This window comes from Salvelinus fontinalis, unplaced genomic scaffold, assembly GCF_029448725.1.
Source record: "Salvelinus fontinalis isolate EN_2023a unplaced genomic scaffold, ASM2944872v1 scaffold_0102, whole genome shotgun sequence".
NCBI lineage: Eukaryota > Metazoa > Chordata > Actinopteri > Salmoniformes > Salmonidae > Salvelinus > Salvelinus fontinalis.
The window spans coordinates 422609-446428 of record NW_026600311.1 but is presented as its reverse complement, the minus strand read 5'-3'; the positions used below and the strand labels follow the sequence as shown (position 1 = coordinate 446428).

The window sequence follows — 23820 nt, the reverse complement described above, 5'->3', positions numbered from 1 at the left end:
ACGGACTAAAGGCTGGTTCATACTACGTCTACGGACTAAAGGCTGGTTCATACTACGTCTACGGACTAAAGGCTGGTTCATACTACGTCTACGGACTAAAGGCTGGTTCATACTACGTCTACGGACTAAAGGCTGGTTCATACTACGTCTACGGACTAAAGGCTGGTTCATACTACGTCTACGGACTAAAGGCTGGTTCATACTACGTCTACGGACTAAAGGCTGGTTCATACTACGTCTACGGACTAAAGGCTGGTTCATACTACGTCTACGGACTAAAGGCTGGTTCATACTACGTCTACGGACTAAAGGCTGGTTCATACTACGTCTACGGACTAAAGGCTGGTTCATACTACGTCTACGGACTAAAGGCTGGTTCATACTACGTCTACGGACTAAAGGCTGGTTCATACTACGTCTACGGACTAAAGGCTGGTTCATACTACGTCTACGGACTAAAGGCTGGTTCATACTACGTCTACGGACTAAAGGCTGGTTCATACTACGTCTACGGACTAAAGGCTGGTCCATACTACGTCTACGGACTAAAGGCTGGTTCATACTACGTCTACGGACTAAAGGCTTGTTCATACTACGTCTACGGACTAAAGGCTGGTTCATACTACGTCTACGGACTAAAGGCTGGTTCATACTACGTCTACGGACTAAAGGCTGGTTCATAGTACGTCTATGGACTAAAGGCTGGTTCATACTACGTCTACGGACTAAAAGCTGGTTCATACTACGTCTACGGACTAAAGGCTGGTTCATACTACGTCTACGGACTAAAGGCTGGTTCATACTACGTCTACGGACTAAAGGCTGGTTCACACTACGTCTACGGACTAAAGGCTGGTTCACACTACGTCTACGGACTAAAGGCTGGTTCATACTACGTCTACGGACTAAAGGCTGGTTCATACTACGTCTACGGACTAAAGGCTGGTTCATACTACGTCTACGGGCTAAAGGCTGGTTCATACTACGTCTACGGACTAAAGGCTGGTTCATACTACGTCTACGGACTAAAGGCTGGTTCATACTACGTCTACGGACTAAAGGCTGGTTCATACTACGTCTACGGACTAAAGGCTGGTTCATACTACGTCTACGGACATAGACAGTTGTCTCAGTGACATCATGAACATTCTGTTGTTTTCTGACATCATCAGCCTGTTGTTCCAAAAACAACCAATAAACTCATCTGTTTAAAAAATGGATTTAATCAATCTAGAAAACCAGGTAACTAAAAACTAACTTTCTAAACAATGTTATGGATCGTTTTTAGTTTGTTGTTAGCTAACTACTGTAGCTAATGTTAAGTTAGCCGGTTAACCAGTTCAAATAAAGACCATATCATATCGTCGACAACATCTTCACTTTAGCTCATTTGTCTTCATTATTACAGGAAAATAAACTCACAACAAGATCATTATTTACAAGTTATTGGCTAATTACAGAAAATAGCTTACGGTTGTGAGTGTGACTAAATAAAAGCAGGGCATTCTAACAGAGAATTGTAGGACACTGTCTCGTGGGACTAATGTTATATCCTAATTTGACTTTGGTGCAGATCATGTTGTTCCTCACATTACCGTCTCTGGTAAACACACACTATATCAAATAAAACCAATGTTTGTTTGTCAAAATGAACAGGACACAGAAGGTGTAAACGGCACAGTGAAATGGGTACTTGCACAGTGGAGGGTTTTGTTTGGACATGCAGCTAGCTAAAGAATGAACCATAATCCAAACTCATTAACATTTAGTACCCTACATGAAGCTGTAGCTAAAGCTAACCAACCAGGTTCAATGTTAGCTAGCTAACATTAGGCTATAACTAGCAAAGCAAATGGCTCTGAGATAAGAATAATATTACTACACAGATCACAGATGGCTGGGAGCCAGCCTAGCTAACATTAGCTAGGGAGCCAGCCAGCTAACGTTAGCTAGGGAGCCAGCCAGCTAACATTAGCTAGGGAGCCAGCCAGCTAACGTTAGCTAGGGAGCCAGCCAGCTAACGTTAGCTAGGGAGCCAGCCAGCTAACATTAGCTAGGGAGCCAGCCAGCTAACGTTAGCTAGTTAAACCAAATTAGAAACGTGTGATATGTAGCTAGCTATATATTACTACACAGATTATAAACGTAAATGCCTCTCATGTGAAGTAGTGACACGCGACATAGTTTCCAGAAACGAGTCATATATATGTTTTACTTGTACACTATATAGACAAAAGTATGTGTGTAACAGTATAACTTTAGACCGTCCCCTCGCCCCGACCCGGGTGCGAACCAGGGACCTTCTGGACACATCAACAACAGTCACCCACGAAGCGTCGTTACCCATCGCTCCACAAAAGCTGCGGCAAGGGGAACCACTACTTCTAGGTTTCAGAGCAAGTGACGTAACTGATTGAAATGCTATTAGCGCGTACCCGCTAACTAGCTAGCCATTTCACATCCGTTACATTTGGACAAATCTGGGTTTAGCGGATCCGAGAGAATGCTACCTGCCCGAGTGCATTGTGCCAACTGTAAAGTTTGGTGGAGGAAGAATAATGGTCTGGGGCTGTTTTTCATGGTTTGGGCCCCTTAGTTCCAGTGAAGGGAAATCTTAACGCTACAGCATGCAATGACATTCTAGACAATTCTGTGCTTCCAATTTTGTGGCAACAGTTTGGGGAAGGCCCTATCCTATTTCAGCATGACAATGCCCCCGTGCACAAAGCGAGGTCCTTACAGAAATGGTTTGTCGAGAAGAACTTGACTGGCCTGCACAGAGCCCTGACCTCAACCCCATCGAACACCTTTGGGATGAATTGGACGGCCGATTGCGAGCCAGGCCAAATCTCCCAACATCAGTGCCCGACCTCACTAATGCTCTTGTGGCTGAATGGAAGAAAGTCCCCGCAACAATGTTCCAACATCTAGTAGAAAGCCTTCCCCAGAAGAGTGGAGGCTGTTATAGCAGCAAATGGGGGGGGAACCAACTACATATTAATGCCCATGATTTTGGAATGAGATATTCGACCAGGAATATTTAGATCCAGGCTGGTAACACAGAGACGGGTAATTATTAGAACCCTAGAGAAATAAAGAAAAGGAGAGTTCAAAAGGAAGGAGGTTAAAGGAAAGAAGAAGAGGACACTCTTAGAAAAAAGGGTTTCAAAAGGGTTCTTCGGCTGTCCCCGTAGGAGAACCTTTTTGGTTCCAGGAAAAAAAACTTTTTTGGTCCAGGTAGACCCCTTTTGGGTTCCATGTAGAACCCTCCGTAGAAAGGCTTTCTACCTTGAAGCAAAAAGGGTTCTTCAGGGTTCTCCTATGGGGACAGGCGAATAAGCCATTTAGATTCTAAACTCAGCAAAAAGAGAAACGTACCCTTTTCAGGACTCTGTCTTTCAAAGATAATTCGTAAAAATCCAAATAACTTCACATATCTTCATTGTAAAGGGTTTAAACACTGTTTCCCATGCTTGTTCAATGAACCATAAACAATTAATGAACATGCATCTGTGGAACGGTCGTTAAGACACTAACAGGTTACAGACGGTAGGCAATTAAGGTCACAGTTATGAAAACTTAGGACATTAAAGAGGCATTTCTACTGACTCTGAAAAACACCAAAAGAAAGATGTCCTGGGTCCCTGCTCATCTGTGTGCACGTGCCTTAAGCATGCTGCAAGGAGGCATGAGGACTGCAGATGTGGCCAGGGCAATAAATTGCAATGTCTGTACTGTGAGACGCCTAAGACAGCGCTACAGGGAGACAGGACGGACAGCTGATTGTCCTCGCAGTGGCAGACCACATGTAACAACACCTGCACAGGATCGGTACATCTGAACATCAAACCTGCGGGACAGGTACAGGATGGCAACAACTGCCCGAGTTACACCAGGAATGCACAATCACTCCATCAGTGCTCAGACTGTTCGCAATAGGCTGAGAGATGCTGGACTGAGGGCTTGTAGGCCTGTTGTAAGGCAGGTCCTCACCAGACATCACAGGCAACAATGTCGCCTATGGGCACAAACCCACCGTCGCTGAACCAGACAGGACTGGCAAAAAGTGCTCTTCACTGACGAGTCAAGGTTTTGTCTCACCAGGGGTGATGGTCGGATTCACGTTTATCGTTGAAGGAATGAGCGTTACACCGAGGCCTGTACTCTGGAGCGGGTTCGATTTTGGAGGTGGAGGGTCCGTCATGGTCTGGGGTGGTGTGTCACAGCATCATCGGACTGAGCTTGTTGTCATTGCAGGCAATCTCAACGCTGTGCGTTACAGGGAAGACATCCTCCTCCCTCATGTGGTACCCTTCCTGCAGGCTCATCCTGACATGACCCTCCAGCATGACAATGATACTAGCCATACTGCTCGTTCTGTGAGTGATTTCCTGCAAGACAGGAATGTCAGTGTTCTGCCATGGCCAGTGAAGAGCCCGGATCTCAATCCCATTGAGCACGTCTGGGACCTGTTGGATCGGAGGGTGAGGGCTAGAGACATTCCCCCCAGAAATGTCTGGGAACTTGCAGGTGCCTTGGTGGAAGAGTGGGGTAACATCTCACAGCAAAAACTGGCAAATCTGGTGCAGTCCATGAGGATGAGATGCACTGTAGTACTTAATGCAGCTGGTGGCCACACCAGATACTGGCTGTTACTTTTGATTTTGACCCCTCCTTTGTTCAGGGACACATTATTCCATTTCTGTTAGTCACATGTCTGTGGAACTTGTTCAGTTTATGTCTCAGTTGTTGAATCTTGTTATGTTCATACACATATTTACACATGTTAAGTTTGCTGAAAATAAGTTGACAGTGAGAGAACATTTCTTTTTTTGCTGAGTTTAGATATCACCTTCCAAGAGTCTCTTCATCTCCTCATCACTGTCTTCACCCCCCTTTATTTCTCTGTTCATTATATTATTTCATTCTCTGACTGCAATGCCTGACTCCATAAATGATAGAGGGCAGGAGAAACAGAGGATAGGAGAGAGAGAGAGAGAGAGAGAGAGTGAGAGAGAGAGAGAGAGAGAGAGAAAGAGAGTGAGTGAGTGAGTGAGTGAGTGAGTGAGTGAGTGAGTGAGTGAGAGAGTGGGTGAGTGGGTGAGTGAGTGAGTGAGTGAGTGAGTGAGTGAGTGAGTGAGTGAGTGAGTGAGTGAGAGAGAGGGAGAGAGAAAGGTAAGAGAAAACATGGCAGTTACTTCCTCTCATGTCTATACCATTGTTCATTCTCTCTCTATTCCCTCCTCTATCTCTCATCTCTCTTCCCACCTGACCTCCATCCCCCTCCCTTTCTCTCTCTCTCTTTCTATCTCACTATTCTCCCTCCCTCCCTCTATCTCCCAGGTGTATCTCTCTCTCTCTCTCTCTCTCTCTCTCTCTCTCTCTCTCTCTCTCTCTCTCTCTCTCTCTCTCTCTCTATTCTCCCTCCCTCCCTCTATCTCCCAAGTGTATCTGTCTCTCTGATAGGTTGTAACATAATATGTATTGACTCTGTAGTTTAAACCCATCCTTCAGACTCCATTACCCATAGTCCCTTGAGGGTCTCCCTGTCAAACTCTCTTCCAAAATCTCTTCCTTCCTTATTCTCTCCACTCCAGCCTCTTTTCTCTCTGTGCCTGTATCCCACATTCGACGTTCTCATAATGTCAGGTGTAGTATAGAGGTCATAGGTCAGGTGTGTCAGGTGTATGGTTGTATAGAGGTCATAGGTCAGGTGTGTCAGGTGTATGGTTGTATAGAGGTCATAGGTCAGGTGTGTCAGGTGTATGGTTGTATAGAGGTCATAGGTCAGGTGTGTCAGGTGTATGGTTGTATAGAGGTCAGAGGATAGTGATGTCAGGTGTATGGTTGTATAGAGGTCAGAGGTTAGTGATGTCAGGTGTATGGTTGTATAGAGGTCAGAGGATAGTGATGTCAGGTGTATGGTTGTATAGAGGTCAGAGGATAGTGATGTCAGGTGTATGGTTGTATAGAGGTTAGTGATGTCAGGTGTATGGTTGTATAGAGGTTAGTGATGTCAGGTGTATGGTTGTATAGAGGTCAGAGGATAGTGATGTCAGATGTATGGTTGTATAGAGGTCAGAGGATAGTGATGTCAGGTGTATGGTTGTATAGAGGTCAGAGGTTAGTGATGTCAGGTGTATGGTTGTATAGAGGTTAGTGATGTCAGGTGTATGGTTGTATAGAGGTTAGTGATGTCAGGTGTATGGTTGTATAGAGGTCAGAGGATAGTGATGTCAGGTGTATGGTTGTATAGAGGTTAGTGATGTAAGGTGTATGGTTCTATGGAGGTCAGAGGATAGTGATGTCAGGTGTATGGTTGTATAGAGGTCAGAGGTTAGTGATGTCAGGTGTATGGTTGTATAGAGGTTAGTGATGTCAGGTGTATGGTTGTATAGAGGTCAGAGGTTAGTGATGTCAGGTGTTAGGTTGTATAGAGGTCAGAGGATAGTGATGTCAGGTGTATGGTTGTATAGAGGTCAGAGGTTAGTGATGTCAGATGTATGGTTGTATAGAGGTCAGAGGTTAGTGATGTCAGGTGTATGGTTCTATAGAGGTCAGAGGTTAGTGATGTCAGGTGTATGGTTGTATAGAGGTCAGAGGTTAGTGATGTCAGGTGTATGGTTGTATAGAGGTCAGAGGTTAGTGATGTCAGGTGTATGGTTGTATAGAAGTTAGTGAGGTCAGGTGTATGGTTGTATAGAAGTTAGTGAGGTCAGGTGTATGGTTGTATAGAGGTCAGAGGTTAGTGATGTCAGATGTATGGTTGTATAGAGGTTAGTGAGGTGAGGTGTATGGCAGGTGTGTGTGGGGTGAACTCCAGTATAAATATAGACTCACCTGTACACCAGCGTCTCGTCTGCTGTACAGGTGAGGGGTAGGTAAATGAGGTGTATAGAGGTCAGGTGTGTGTGGGGTGAACTCCGGTATAATTATAGACTCACCTGTACACCAGCGTCTCGTCTGCTGTACAGGTGAGGGGTAGGTAAATGAGGTGTATAGAGGTCAGGTGTGTGTGGGGTGAACTCCGGTATAATTATAGACTCACCTGTACACCAGTGTCTCGTCAGTTGTACAGGTGAGGGGTAGGTAAATGAGGTGTATAGAGGTCAGGTGTGTGTGGGGTGAACTCCGGTATAATTATAGACTCACCTGTACACCAGTGTCTCGTCAGTTGTACAGGTGAGGGGTAGGTAAATGAGGTGTATAGAGGTCAGGTGTGTGTGGGGTGAACTCCGGTATAATCATAGACTCACCTGTACACCAGCGCCTCGTCGGATGTACAGTTGTACTGTATCTGAAACATCCACACCAGGTAAACTCCAGCCGATCGGCCCAGGTCCCATCTCACCTGGGCTGAGGTTGAAGTGACTCCTTGTATCCCTACAATCCTCTCTCCTTCCTCCATCCTAGTCCCCCCGTCCTCCTCCTCATCCCCCTCTCCCTCCTCTCCTCTCCTCTCCTCCGTTTCTTTCACATTCCCTCCATTTCCACCATTAACTCCGGTATTCCCACTTTTCCCGGTGGTGATGTCTGAAGAACCCGGAATATTCCCATTAGAATTCCCAGTGTTCCCGGTAACCGTCACATTCCCCGGAACGTTCACATTCCCATTCCGATGTGGCAATGGAACGATCTTTAGATCCACCGTCGCGGTAGCCTCCCCCGCTGCGTTTATCGCTATGCACGTGTACGCTCCGTCGTCCCTAGCAACCGTAACTAAGAGATCCAATGTTCCGTTTCGGTACGATGTCGTGCGGCTGGAATTCGCCACAATCCGATCGCCGGGTGAGACGAAATGGATGACGGGTTCGGGGTCGCCGATGGCTCTGCATTTCAAGGTTGCCCTTTGACCTTCCAGGACCCAGAGCTTGTGGCTGTGTCTGGTGATGAGGGGCGGTTCACAGGTGAACTCGTCCTCAGGGATGGACCAGAAATACCTGGACAGGTAAGATGAAGAGAGAGAGAGGTAAAAGCAAGACAATGTACGAGGGCAGTGCTGAACAAGTATCTTTTCAATGGGAGCAATAAGAAACACAAGATGTTTATCACAAGTAAAGACCATTTCTCAGACTCATCTCAAATAAGTGGACGGCATTAACCTCAAGGTTAGAGAGGTGGGCTGATGACCGGATGGTTGCTGCCTGTGGGGAAATCTGCAGGGAGGCATCCTGCAGCCGAAGGGTTACCGGCCTCAATATCCGCATATTCTACCTGCCACCGATGAATCAGAGTATTCTACCTGCCACCGATGAATCAGAGTATTCTACCTGCCACCGATGAATCAGAGTATTCTACCTACCACTGTTGAATCAGAGTATCCTACCTACCACTGTTGAATCAGAGTACTATACCTACCACTGTTGAATCAGAGTATCCTACCTACCACTGTTGAATCAGAGTATCCTACCTACCGCTGTTGAATCAGAGTAAACTACCTACCACTGTTGAATCAGAGTAAACTACCTACCACTGTTGAATCAGAGTGTCCTACCTACCACGGTTGAATCAGAGTATCCTACCTACCACTGTTGAATCAGAGTATGCTACCTACCACTGTTGAATCAGAGTAAACTACCTACCACGGTTGAATCAGAGTATCCTACCTGCCACCGATGAATCAGAGTAAACTACCTACCACTGTTGAATCAGAGTAAACTACCTACCACGGTTGAATCAGAGTATCCTACCTACCACTGTTGAATCAGAGTATCCTACCTACCACCGTTGAATCAGACTATTCTACCTACCACCGTTGAATCAGACTATTCTACCTACCACTGTTGAATCCAAGTATGCTTTTATTATTATTCAACAATGTCGTGGTATAAGAGTAAAGCGATCATTCATATAATTATTGTCGTGGTTACCTGCCGGCTAGCTGAGGGGGCGTGGCGCATGTCTCCATGTCGTCCTCTCGGACCAGCCGCCGTAACCATAGCAACTCACAGTTACAGTGTAGCGGATTCCCTCCGAAGTTCAGACTGATGACGCTGTTGTAGGGAGTGGGACTGATGGCTCCCGTCTGAGACCTGGGAGAGGCCAGAGAGAGAGAGAACACAATGAGTAGATATTCTGTGTGGCTACATTGGTGGCGTGTTGATTCCCGTCGGAGCCACCGGTGCAAGAACGAACGCACTTACTTACTACTGTAAGTCACTTTGGATGAAAGAGATTTGCATAAAAGCGTCTGCTTAATGGCATGTATGAAAATTATACTTTATTGATAATGAATTTGGTTAGAACAGGAGTTTATATTCTGCCCCAATAGACAGTTTTTCAATAACCTGGCACGGGACTTGAAACAGCAAACTTCCTGTTACCTACCTGGCAAACAGGGGGTCAGGGTCCTCAGACTGTTGGAGGTCATGTCTGGGCGAGCCAGCTTGAACAGCTCTCTGACCTCTGACCTCCATCTTAGAGCTACGGTATCTACCTAGCTAACATAGGGTGCAGAGCCTCACATCCAGGCGAGCCAGCTTGTACAGCTCTCTAATTACAGACCCACCTCTCTAACTTGTAAGACAGGCTAGCTGGGTGTTTACGGTATACATTATAATAGTTGTATCTTACCTTGCAAACAGGGGATCAGGTGGCAGGGTCCTCAGCCTATTGGAGGTCATATCCAGGCGAGCCAGCTTGTACAGTTCTCCAAAGGATCCCTCTGCGATGTGGTCTATCAGGTTATGATCCAAGTTCAGGGTGTGGAGACTGGCCATGTTCTGGATCGACTCCCATGGGACCCTGGGGTGGACGTGTAGGGGTTATAACACATCATAAGCACTACATAGCAATGTGGACTGTCAGGTTATGATCCAAGTTCAGGGTGTGGAGACTAGCCATGTTCTGGATCGACTCCCATGGGACCCTGGGGAGGACATGTAGGGGTTATAACACATCATAAGCACTACATAGTGATGTGGTCTATCAGGTTATGATCCAAGTTCAGGGTGTGGAGACTGGCCGTGTTCTGGATAGACTCTCATGGAACCCTGTGAATGGTCTATAAAAGCCTTAATACCATTCGTATGTTGTTCATAAGCACTACATATCACTACATAAAGGCTACGTAGAGTCACCAGGTCATGGTGGCGGTTTCACTCCTACATTACCAACGTGACGCCGGCGCATTTGTGCTAGAGGTCTTCACAGGTGCAAGAGACCTGGAAATTCAGAGATCCAACCTTGGACCAGAGTGGTGTCGGGAACATGACGCCGGGAACATGACGCCGGGAACATGACGCCGGGAACATGACGCCGGGAACATGATGGCGGGAACATGACGCCGGGATATCTCTCTCTCTGGGGATAGTCCTCAGCTTCTCTTCCTGTTTTATCCTTTATTTACATATAGGATATGCATATTATTATATTAATATCATGCAGTGGACCCCTAAGCCTATAGGCCTATACATGCAATTCCCTTGTACATTTATTGCTCAGCTCTCCGACAGCTCAAGCGTGAGCTGGATAATTATTGTTTTCTGAAAATATAAACCAAAGGTAAAATCCAATAAATAAAATAGGCGATGAAGTTTTGAATATGCTTCACATCGAAACAACGTATAATTGTGTAATTTTGTTAAAGGCAGTTTTTAACAACACGTAACTATGGATAATTTATCTCTCATTTATTTATGGCAGAGCCCAGTTGGAGGTTTCTCTCTCTGTCTTTCTACTCTCGGATCCAAACGGGTCTCTCGGATCGGAACCAGCACGGCTCTGTTTGGGTTTGTTTTTCTACCGGACTTTTCAAAGCGGGTCTGACTGTCCTCGGGTCCATTTCAGGAACGGCTCTGCATTTAATATATATATATTTTTCCATGCGTATCTGGTCTTGTGGGAATGCCATGGATCCATTTGGGAACGGTTCCAACTTTCTGCACCAGTGAAGACCTCTAGTTTGAGCTACAGACTGCTGGGTTGTGGCCAGCATTGGATTTATCTATTTCTTCAGTATCCACTGATATCAGCCATTAGTCTGTGTGATTAACGGGACACCGAGCTAGACCCGTCTATGGAAAGCTGAGACTTTCATGAAACACGCACATGTTCTGCTCTATGGCCTCACAAGCCACGCAGGAGTCGTTAAAAGGATAAGAGTTTATGTTTACATAGACGATTATAGGAAATCCCAGGACATAGTATCTATAATAGTGTAATAAACTCGCGTATTTGCTGTCATTAACTCCAAACTCCACACAGTGGTCACTGACGAGTCGAATATTGATTTTCCACTGAGCAAACCATTTCTGTAGTAAAAGCATTCTTAGAAATTCATTTTTTTTTATCAGGTTTATGTTCTGCTGACCTTGTTTTAATGAATGGAACAGTTATGTTGTTTTCTACTTGTAGTCCTGGTTTTACGGAAAATAACACGATAAGGCTAAATATGAGTGCAGAGGAAGAAGACGAATGAAAGTAGTGAATTTTAACTGTGAGATTTAACGTGTGGAGACTGGTCACGTCCTGGGACTGATATTAACGTGTGGAGACTGGTCACGTTCTGAGACTGATATTAACGTGTGGAGACTGGTCACATCAATGGACTGATATTAACGTGTGGAGACTGGTCACATCAATGGACTGATATTAACATGTGGAGACTGGTCACGTCCTGGGACTGATATTAACGTGTGGAGACTGGTCACATCAATGGACTGATATTAACGTGTGGAGACTGGTCACGTCCTGAGACTGATATTAACGTGTGGAGACTGGTCACGTCCTGGGACTGATATTAACGTGTGGAGACTGGTCACATCAATGGACTGATATTAACGTGTGGAGACTGGTCACGTCCTGGGACTGATATTAACGTGTGGAGACTGGTCACATCAATGGACTGATATTAACGTGTGGAGACTGGTCACGTCCTGAGACTGATATTAACGTGTGGAGAATGGTCACGTCCTGAGACTGATATTAACGTGTGGAGACTGGTCACATCAATGGACTGATATTAACGTGTGGAGACTGGTCACATCAATGGACTGATATTAACGTGTGGAGACTGGTCACATCAATGGACTGATATTAACGTGTGGAGACTGGTCACATCAATGGACTGATATTAACTTGTGGAGACTGGTCACGTCCTGGGACTGATATTAACGTGTGGAGACTGGTCACGTCCTGGGACTGATATTAACGTGTGGAGACTGGTCACGTCCTGGGACTGATATTAACGTGTGGAGACTGGTCACATCAATGGACTGATATTAACGTGTGGAGACTGGTCACGTCCTGGGACTGATATTAACGTGTGGAGACTGGTCACATCAATGGACTGATATTAACGTGTGGAGACTGGTCACGTTCTGAGACTGATATTAACGTGTGGAGACTGGTCACATCAATGGACTGATATTAACGTGTGGAGACTGGTCACGTTCTGAGACTGATATTAACGTGTGGAGACTGGTCACATCAATGGACTGATATTAACGTGTGGAGACTGGTCACGTCCTGGGACTGATATTAACGTGTGGAGACTGGTCACATCAATGGACTGATATTAACGTGTGGAGACTGGTCACGTCCTGGGACTGATATTAACGTGTGGAGACTGGTCACATCAATGGACTGATATTAACGTGTGGAGACTGGTCACATCAATGGACTGATATTAACGTGTGGAGACTGGTCACATCAATGGACTGATATTAACGTGTGGAGACTGGTCACATCAATGGACTGATATTAACGTGTGGAGACTGGTCACGTCCTGGGACTGATATTAACGTGTGGAGACTGGTCACATCAATGGACTGATATTAACGTGTGGAGACTGGTCACGTTCTGAGACTGATATTAACGTGTGGAGACTGGTCACATCAATGGACTGATATTAACGTGTGGAGACTGGTCACGTTCTGAGACTGATATTAACGTGTGGAGACTGGTCACATCAATGGACTGATATTAACGTGTGGAGACTGGTCACGTTCTGAGACTGATATTAACGTGTGGAGACTGGGCACATCAATGGACTGATATTAACGTGTGGAGACTGGTCACGTCCTGGGACTGATATTAACGTGTGGAGACTGGTCACATCATAGGACTGATATTAACGTGTGGAGACTGGTCACGTCCTGGGACTGATATTAACGTGTGGAGACTGGTCACATCAATGGACTGATATTAACGTGTGGAGACTGGTCACGTTCTGAGACTGATATTAATGTGTGGAGACTGGTCACATCAATGGACTGATATTAACGTGTGGAGACTGGTCACGTCCTGGGACTGATATTAACGTGTGGAGACTGGTCACGTCCTGAGACTGATATTAACGTGTGGAGACTGGTCACATCAATGGACTGATATTAACGTGTGGAGACTGGTCACGTCCTGGGACTGATATTAACGTGTGGAGACTGGTCACATCAATGGACTGATATTAACGTGTGGAGACTGGTCACGTCCTGAGACTGATATTAACGTGTGGAGACTGGTCACGTCCTGGGACTGATATTAACGTGTGGAGACTGGTCACATCAATGGACTGATATTAACGTGTGGAGACTGCTCACGTCCTGGGACTGATATTAACGTGTGGAGACTGGTCACATCAATGGACTGATATTAACGTGTGGAGACTGGTCACGTCCTGAGACTGATATTAACGTGTGGAGACTGGTCACGTCCTGGGACTGATATTAACGTGTGGAGACTGGTCACATCCTGGGACTGATATTAACGTGTGGAGACTGGTCACATCAATGGACTGATATTAACGTGTGGAGACTGGTCACGTCCTGAGACTGATATTGACGTGTGGAGACTGGTCACGTCCTGGGACTGATATTAACATGTGGAGACTGGTCACATCAATGGACTGATATTAACGTGTGGAGACTGGTCACATCAATGGACTGACATTAACGTGTGGAGACTGGTCACATCAATGGACTGATATTAACGTGTGGAGACTGGTCACGTCCTGGGACTGATATTAACGTGTGGAGACTGGTCACATCAATGGACTGATATTAACGTGTGGAGACTGGTCACATCAATGGACTGATATTAACATGTGGAGGCTGGTCACATCAATGGACTGATATTAACGTGTGGAGACTGGTCACATTAATGGACTGATATTAACGTGTGGAGACTGGTCACGTCCTGGGACTGATATTAACGTGTGGAGACTGGTCACATCAATGGACTGATATTAACGTGTGGAGACTGGTCACGTTCTGAGACTGATATTAACGTGTGGAGACTGGTCACATCAATGGACTGATATTAACGTGTGGAGACTGGTCACATCAATGGACTGATATTAACGTGTGGAGACTGGTCACATCAATGGACTGATATTAACATGTGGAGGCTGGTCACATCAATGGACTGATATTAACGTGTGGAGACTGGTCACATCAATGGACTGATATTAACGTGTGGAGACTGGTCACGTCCTGGGACTGATATTAACGTGTGGAGACTGGTCACATCAATGGACTGATATTAACGTGTGGAGACTGGTCACGTCCTGGGACTGATATTAACGTGTGGAGACTGGTCACATCAATGGACTGATATTAACGTGTGGAGACTGGTCACGTTCTGAGACTGATATTAACGTGTGGAGACTGGTCACATCAATGGACTGATATTAACGTGTGGAGACTGGTCACGTTCTGAGACTGATATTAACGTGTGGAGACTGGTCACATCAATGGACTGATATTAACGTGTGGAGACTGGTCACGTTCTGAGACTGATATTAACGTGTGGAGACTGGTCACATCAATGGACTGATATTAACGTGTGGAGACTGGTCACGTCCTGGGACTGATATTAACGTGTGGAGACTGGTCACATCAATGGACTGATATTAACGTGTGGAGACTGGTCACGTTCTGAGACTGATATTAACGTGTGGAGACTGGTCACATCAATGGACTGATATTAACGTGTGGAGACTGGTCACGTCCTGGAACTGATATTAACGTGTGGAGACTGGTCACGTCCTGAGACTGATATTAACGTGTGGAGACTGGTCACATCAATGGACTGATATTAACGTGTGGAGACTGGTCACGTCCTCGGACTGATATTAACGTGTGGAGACTGGTCACATCAATGGACTGATATTAACGTGTGGAGACTGGTCACGTCCTGAGACTGATATTAACGTGTGGAGACTGGTCACGTCCTGGGACTGATATTAACGTGTGGGAATGGTCACATCAATGGACTGATATTAACGTGTGGAGACTGGTCACGTCCTGGGACTGATATTAACGTGTGGAGACTGGTCACATCAATGGACTGATATTAACGTGTGGAGACTGGTCACGTCCTGAGACTGATATTAACGTGTGGAGACTGGTCACGTACTGGGACTGATATTAACGTGTGGAGACTGGTCACATCCTGGGACTGATATTAACGTGTGGAGACTGGTCACATCAATGGACTGATATTAACGTGTGGAGACTGGTCACGTCCTGAGACTGATATTAACGTGTGGAGACTGGTCACGTCCTGGGACTGATATTAACATGTGGAGACTGGTCACATCAATGGACTGATATTAACGTGTGGAGACTGGTCACATCAATGGACTGATATTAACGTGTGGAGACTGGTCACATCAATGGACTGATATTAACGTGTGGAGACTGGTCACATCAATGGACTGATATTAACGTGTGGAGACTGGTCACGTCCTGGGACTGATATTAACGTGTGGAGACTGGTCACATCAATGGACTGATATTAACGTGTGGAGACTGGTCACGTCCTGAGACTGATATTAACGTGTGGAGACTGGTCACGTCCTGGGACTGATATTAACGTGTGGAGACTGGTCACATCAATGGACTGATATTAACGTGTGGAGACTGGTCACGTCCTGGGACTGATATTAACGTGTGGAGACTGGTCACATCAATGGACTGATATTAACGTGTGGAGACTGGTCACGTCCTGGGACTGATATTAACGTGTGGAGACTGGTCACATCAATGGACTGATATTAACGTGTGGAGACTGGTCACATCAATGGACTGATATTAACGTGTGGAGACTGGTCACGTCCTGGGACTGATATTAACGTGTGGAGACTGGTCACATCAATGGACTGATATTAACGTGTGGAGACTGGTCACGTCCTGGGACTGATATTAACGTGTGGAGACTGGTCACATCAATGGACTGATATTAACGTGTGGAGACTGGTCACGTTCTGAGACTGATATTAACGTGTGGAGACTGGTCACATCAATGGACTGATATTAACGTGTGGAGACTGGTCACGTTCTGAGACTGATATTAACGTGTGGAGACTGGTCACATCAATGGACTGATATTAACGTGTGGAGACTGGTCACGTTCTGAGACTGATATTAACGTGTGGAGACTGGTCACATCAATGGACTGATATTAACGTGTGGAGACTGGTCACGTCCTGGGACTGATATTAACGTGTGGAGACTGGTCACATCAATGGACTGATATTAACGTGTGGAGACTGGTCACGTTCTGAGACTGATATTAACGTGTGGAGACTGGTCACATCAATGGACTGATATTAACGTGTGGAGACTGGTCACGTCCTGGAACTGATATTAACGTGTGGAGACTGGTCACGTCCTGAGACTGATATTAACGTGTGGAGACTGGTCACATCAATGGACTGATATTAACGTGTGGAGACTGGTCACGTCCTGGGACTGATATTAACGTGTGGAGACTGGTCACATCAATGGACTGATATTAACGTGTGGAGACTGGTCACGTCCTGAGACTGATATTAACGTGTGGAGACTGGTCACGTCCTGGGACTGATATTAACGTGTGGGAATGGTCACATCAATGGACTGATATTAACGTGTGGAGACTGGTCACGTCCTGGGACTGATATTAACGTGTGGAGACTGGTCACATCAATGGACTGATATTAACGTGTGGAGACTGGTCACGTCCTGAGACTGATATTAACGTGTGGAGACTGGTCACGTACTGGGACTGATATTAACGTGTGGAGACTGGTCACATCCTGGGACTGATATTAACGTGTGGAGACTGGTCACATCAATGGACTGATATTAACGTGTGGAGACTGGTCACGTCCTGAGACTGATATTAACGTGTGGAGACTGGTCACGTCCTGGGACTGATATTAACATGTGGAGACTGGTCACATCAATGGACTGATATTAACGTGTGGAGACTGGTCACATCAATGGACTGATATTAACGTGTGGAGACTGGTCACATCAATGGACTGATATTAACGTGTGGAGACTGGTCACATCAATGGACTGATATTAACGTGTGGAGACTGGTCACGTCCTGGGACTGATATTAACGTGTGGAGACTGGTCACATCAATGGACTGATATTAACGTGTGGAGACTGGTCACATCAATGGACTGATATTAACGTGTGGAGACTGGTCACGTCCTGGGACTGATATTAACGTGTGGAGACTGGTCACATCAATGGACTGATATTAACGTGTGGAGACTGGTCACATCAATGGACTGATATTAACTTGTGGAGACTGGTCACGTCCTGGGACTGATATTAACGTGTGGAGACTGGTCACGTCCTGGGACTGATATTAACGTGTGGAGACTGGTCACGTCCTGGGACTGATATTAACGTGTGGAGACTGGTCACATCAATGGACTGATATTAACGTGTGGAGACTGGTCACGTCCTGGGACTGATATTAACGTGTGGAGACTGGTCACATCAATGGACTGATATTAACGTGTGGAGACTGGTCACGTTCTGAGACTGATATTAACGTGTGGAGACTGGTCACATCAATGGACTGATATTAACGTGTGGAGACTGGTCACGTTCTGAGACTGATATTAACGTGTGGAGACTGGTCACATCAATGGACTGATATTAACGTGTGGAGACTGGTCACGTCCTGGGACTGATATTAACGTGTGGAGACTGGTCACATCAATGGACTGATATTAACGTGTGGAGACTGGTCACGTCCTGGGACTGATATTAACGTGTGGAGACTGGTCACGTCCTGAGACTGATATTAACGTGTGGAGACTGGTCACATCAATGGACTGATATTAACGTGTGGAGACTGGTCACGTCCTGGGACTGATATTAACGTGTGGAGACTGGTCACATCAATGGACTGATATTAACGTGTGGAGACTGGTCACGTCCTGAGACTGATATTAACGTGTGGAGACTGGTCACGTCCTGGGACTGACATTAACGTGTGGAGACTGGTCACATCAATGGACTGATATTAACGTGTGGAGACTGGTCACATCAATGGACTGATATTAACATGTGGAGACTGGTCACGTCCTGAGACTGATATTAACATGTGGAGACTGGTCACGTCCTGGGACTGATATTAACGTGTGGAGACTGGTCACATCAATGGACTGATATTAACGTGTGGAGACTGGTCACATCAATGGACTGATATTAACATGTGGAGACTGGTCACATTAAAGGACTGATATTAACGTGTGGAGACTGGTCACATCAATGGACTGATATTAACGTGTGGAGACTGGTCACGTCCTGGGACTGATATTAACGTGTGGAGACTGGTCACATCAATGGACTGATATTAACGTGTGGAGACTGGTCACATTCTGAGACTGATATTAACGTGTGGAGACTGGTCACATCAATGGACTGATATTAACGTGTGGAGACTTGTCACGTTCTGAGACTGATATTAACGTGTGGAGACTGGTCACATCAATGGACTGATATTAACGTGTGGAGACTGGTCACGTCCTGGGACTGATATTAACGTGTGGAGACTGGTCACATCAATGGACTGATATTAACGTGTGGAGACTGGTCACGTCCTGGGACTGATATTAACGTGTGGAGACTGGTCACGTCCTGAGACTGATATTAACGTGTGGAGACTGGTCACATCAATGGACTGATATTAACGTGTGGAGACTGGTCACGTCCTGGGACTGATATTAACGTGTGGAGACTGGTCACATCAATGGACTGATATTAACGTGTGGAGACTGGTCACGTCCTGAGACTGATATTAACGTGTGGAGACTGGTCACGTCCTGGGACTGATATTAACGTGTGGAGACTGGTCACATCAATGGACTGATATTAACGTGTGGAGACTGGTCACATCAATGGACTGATATTAACATGTGGAGACTGGTCACGTCCTGAGACTGATATTAACATGTGGAGACTGGTCACGTCCTGGGACTGATATTAACGTGTGGAGACTGGTCACATCAATGGACTGATATTAACGTGTGGAGACTGGTCACATCAATGGACTGATATTAACATGTGGAGACTGGTCACATCAATGGACTGATATTAACGTGTGGAGACTGGTCACATCAATGGACTGATATTAACGTGTGGAGACTGGTCACGTCCTGGGACTGATATTAACGTGTGGAGACTGGTCACATCAATGGACTGATATTAACGTGTGGAGACTGGTCACATTCTGAGACTGATATTAACGTGTGGAGACTGGTCACATCAATGGACTGATATTAACGTGTGGAGACTGGTCACGTTCTGAGACTGATATTAACGTGTGGAGACTGGTCACATCAATGGACTGATATTAACGTGTGGAGACTGGTCACGTCCTGGGACTGATATTAACGTGTGGAGACTGGTCACATCAATGGACTGATATTAACGTGTGGAGACTGGTCACGTCCTGGGACTGATATTAACGTGTGGAGACTGGTCACATCAATGGACTGATATTAACGTATGGAGACTGGTCACATCAATGGACTGATATTAACGTGTGGAGACTGGTCACATCAATGGACTGATATTAACGTGTGGAGACTGGTCACATCAATGGACTGATATTAACGTGTGGAGACTGGTCACGTCCTGGGACTGATATTAACGTGTGGAGACTGGTCACATCAATGGACTGATATTAACGTGTGGAGACTGGTCACGTTCTGAGACTGATATTAACGTGTGGAGACTGGTCACATCAATGGACTGATATTAACGTGTGGAGACTGGTCACGTTCTGAGACTGATATTAACGTGTGGAGACTGGTCACATCAATGGACTGATATTAACGTGTGGAGACTGGTCACGTCCTGGGACTGATATTAACGTGTGGAGACTGGTCACATCAATGGACTGATATTAACATGTGGAGACTGGTCACATCAATGGACTGATATTAACGTGTGGAGACTGGTCACGTTCTGAGACTGATATTAACGTGTGGAGACTGGTCACATCAATGGACTGATATTAACGTGTGGAGACTGGTCACGTTCTGAGACTGATATTAACGTGTGGAGACTGGTCACATCAATGGACTGATATTAACGTGTGGAGACTGGTCACATCAATGGACTGATATTAACATGTGGAGACTGGTCACATCAATGGACTGATATTAACGTGTGGAGACTGGTCACATCAATGGACTGATATTAACGTGTGGAGACTGGTCACGTCCTGGGACTGATATTAACGTGTGGAGACTGGTCACATCAATGGACTGATATTAACGTGTGGAGACTGGTCACATTCTGAGACTGATATTAACGTGTGGAGACTGGTCACATCAATGGACTGATATTAACGTGTGGAGACTGGTCACGTTCTGAGACTGATATTAACGTGTGGAGACTGGTCACATCAATGGACTGATATTAACGTGTGGAGACTGGTCACGTCCTGGGACTGATATTAACGTGTGGAGACTGGTCACATCAATGGACTGATATTAACGTGTGGAGACTGGTCACGTCCTGGGACTGATATTAACGTGTGGAGACTGGTCACATCAATGGACTGATATTAACGTGTGGAGACTGGTCACATCAATGGACTGATATTAACGTGTGGAGACTGGTCACATCAATGGACTGATATTAACGTGTGGAGACTGGTCACATCAATGGACTGATATTAACGTGTGGAGACTGGTCACGTTCTGAGACTGATATTAACGTGTGGAGACTGGTCACATCAATGGACTGATATTAACGTGTGGAGACTGGTCACGTCCTGGGACTGATATTAACGTGTGGAGACTGGTCACATCAATGGACTGATATTAACGTGTGGAGACTGGTCACGTCCTGGGACTGATATTAACGTGTGGAGACTGGTCACATCAATGGACTGATATTAACGTATGGAGACTGGTCACATCAATGGACTGATATTAACGTGTGGAGACTGGTCACATCAATGGACTGATATTAACGTGTGGAGACTGGTCACATCAATGGACTGATATTAACGTGTGGAGACTGGTCACGTCCTGGGACTGATATTAACGTGTGGAGACTGGTCACATCAATGGACTGATATTAACGTGTGGAGACTGGTCACGTTCTGAGACTGATATTAACGTGTGGAGACTGGTCACATCAATGGACTGATATTAACGTGTGGAGACTGGTCACGTTCTGAGACTGATATTAACGTGTGGAGACTGGTCACATCAATGGACTGATATTAACGTGTGGAGACTGGTCACGTCCTGGGACTGATATTAACGTGTGGAGACTGGTCACATCAATGGACTGATATTAACGTGTGGAGACTGGTCACGTCCTGAGACTGATATTAACGTGTGGAGACTGGTCACGTCCTGGGACTGATATTAACGTGTGGAGACTGGTCACATCAATGGACTGATATTAACGTGTGGAGACTGGTCACGTTCTGAGACTGATATTAACGTGTGGAGACTGGTCACATCAATGGACTGATATTAACGTGTGGAGACTGGTCACGTTCTGAGACTGATATTAACGTGTGGAGACTGGTCACATCAATGGACTGATATTAACGTGTGGAGACTGGTCACATCAATGGACTGATATTAACATGTGGAGACTGGTCACATCAATGGACTGATATTAACGTGTGGAGACTGGTCACATCAATGGACTGATATTAACGTGTGGAGACTGGTCACGTCCTGGGACTGATATTAACGTGTGGAGACTGGTCACATCAATGGACTGATATTAACGTGTGGAGACTGGTCACATTCTGAGACTGATATTAACGTGTGGAGACTGGTCACATCAATGGACTGATATTAACGTGTGGAGACTGGTCACGTTCTGAGACTGATATTAACGTGTGGAGACTGGTCACATCAATGGACTGATATTAACGTGTGGAGACTGGTCACGTCCTGGGACTGATATTAACGTGTGGAGACTGGTCACATCAATGGACTGATATTAACGTGTGGAGACTGGTCACGTCCTGGGACTGATATTAACGTGTGGAGACTGGTCACATCAATGGACTGATATTAACGTGTGGAGACTGGTCACATCAATGGACTGATATTAACGTGTGGAGACTGGTCACATCAATGGACTGATATTAACGTGTGGAGACTGGTCACGTCCTGGGACTGATATTAACGTGTGGAGACTGGTCACATCAATGGACTGATATTAACGTGTGGAGACTGGTCACGTTCTGAGACTGATATTAACGTGTGGAGACTGGTCACATCAATGGACTGATATTAACGTGTGGAGACTGGTCACGTCCTGGGACTGATATTAACGTGTGGAGACTGGTCACATCAATGGACTGATATTAACGTGTGGAGACTGGTCACGTTCTGAGACTGATATTAACGTGTGGAGACTGGTCACATCAATGGACTGATATTAACGTGTGGAGACTGGTCACGTCCTGGGACTGATATTAACGTGTGGAGACTGGTCACATCAATGGACTGATATTAACGTGTGGAGACTGGTCACATCAATGGACTGATATTAACGTGTGGAGACTGGTCACGTCCTGGGACTGATATTAACGTGTGGACACTGGTCACATCAATGGACTGATATTAACGTGTGGAGACTGGTCACGTTCTGAGACTGATATTAACGTGTGGAGACTGGTCACATCAATGGACTGATATTAACGTGTGGAGACTGGTCACGTTCTGAGACTGATATTAACGTGTGGAGACTGGTCACGTTCTGAGACTGATATTAACGTGTGGAGACTGGTCACGTCCTGGGACTGATATTAACATGTGGAGACTGGTCACATCAATGGACTGATATTAACATGTGGAGACTGGTCACATCAATGGACTGATATTAACGTGTGGAGACTGGTCACGTCCTGGGACTGATATTAACGTGTGGAGACTGGTCACGTCCTGGGACTGTGGCAATTGTCCCGACCTTCAGAACACACTAATGAAGATTCAACAAGCCACAACACAGAGATTGTTGGTAGCAGTTCACATGCATTCATTTGACAGAACAAAAGCTGGGACACTGACCAGAACAGAAGCAGGGACACTGACCAGAACAGAAGCTGGGACACTGACCAGAACAGAAGCAGGGACACTGACCAGAACAGAAGCAGGGACCCTGACCAGAACAGAAGCTGAGACACTGACCAGAACAGAAGCAGGGACACTGACCAGAACAGAAGCTGAGACACTGACCAGAACAGAAGCAGGGACACTGACCAGAACAGAAGCTGAGACACTGACCAGAACAGAATCAGGGACCCTGACCAGAACAGAAGCTGAGACACTGACCAGAACAGAAGCTGGGACACTGACCAGAACAGAAGCAGGGACACTGACCAGAACAGAAGCTGGGACACTGACCAGAACAGAAGCTGGGACACTGACCAGAACAGAAGCTGGGACACTGACCAGAACAGAAGCTGAGACACTGACCAGAACAGAAGCTGGGACACTGACCAGAACAGAAGCTGGGACACTGACCAGAACAGAAGCAGGGACACTGACCAGAACAGAAGCTGGGACACTGACCAGAACAGAAGCAGGGACACTGACCAGAACA

At 45.9% G+C, this 23820-nt stretch overlaps 1 protein-coding gene across 1 annotated transcript in view; it reads right to left on the bottom strand.

The window, feature by feature from the left end:
* LOC129843265 (leucine-rich repeat and fibronectin type-III domain-containing protein 4-like) overlaps positions 1-23820 on the bottom strand; it is a gene marked incomplete at its 3' end in the record, with an annotated part of 95111 nt that overhangs the window by 7448 nt on the left and 63843 nt on the right. The window contains exons 4-6 of the mRNA XM_055911885.1: positions 9574-9744; positions 8871-9032; positions 7257-7940 (exon numbers count right to left, since the gene is read on the bottom strand). Coding sequence (XP_055767860.1) covers positions 7257-7940; positions 8871-9032; positions 9574-9744 — 1017 coding nt within the window. The remainder of the gene's footprint in view (positions 1-7256; positions 7941-8870; positions 9033-9573; positions 9745-23820) is intronic.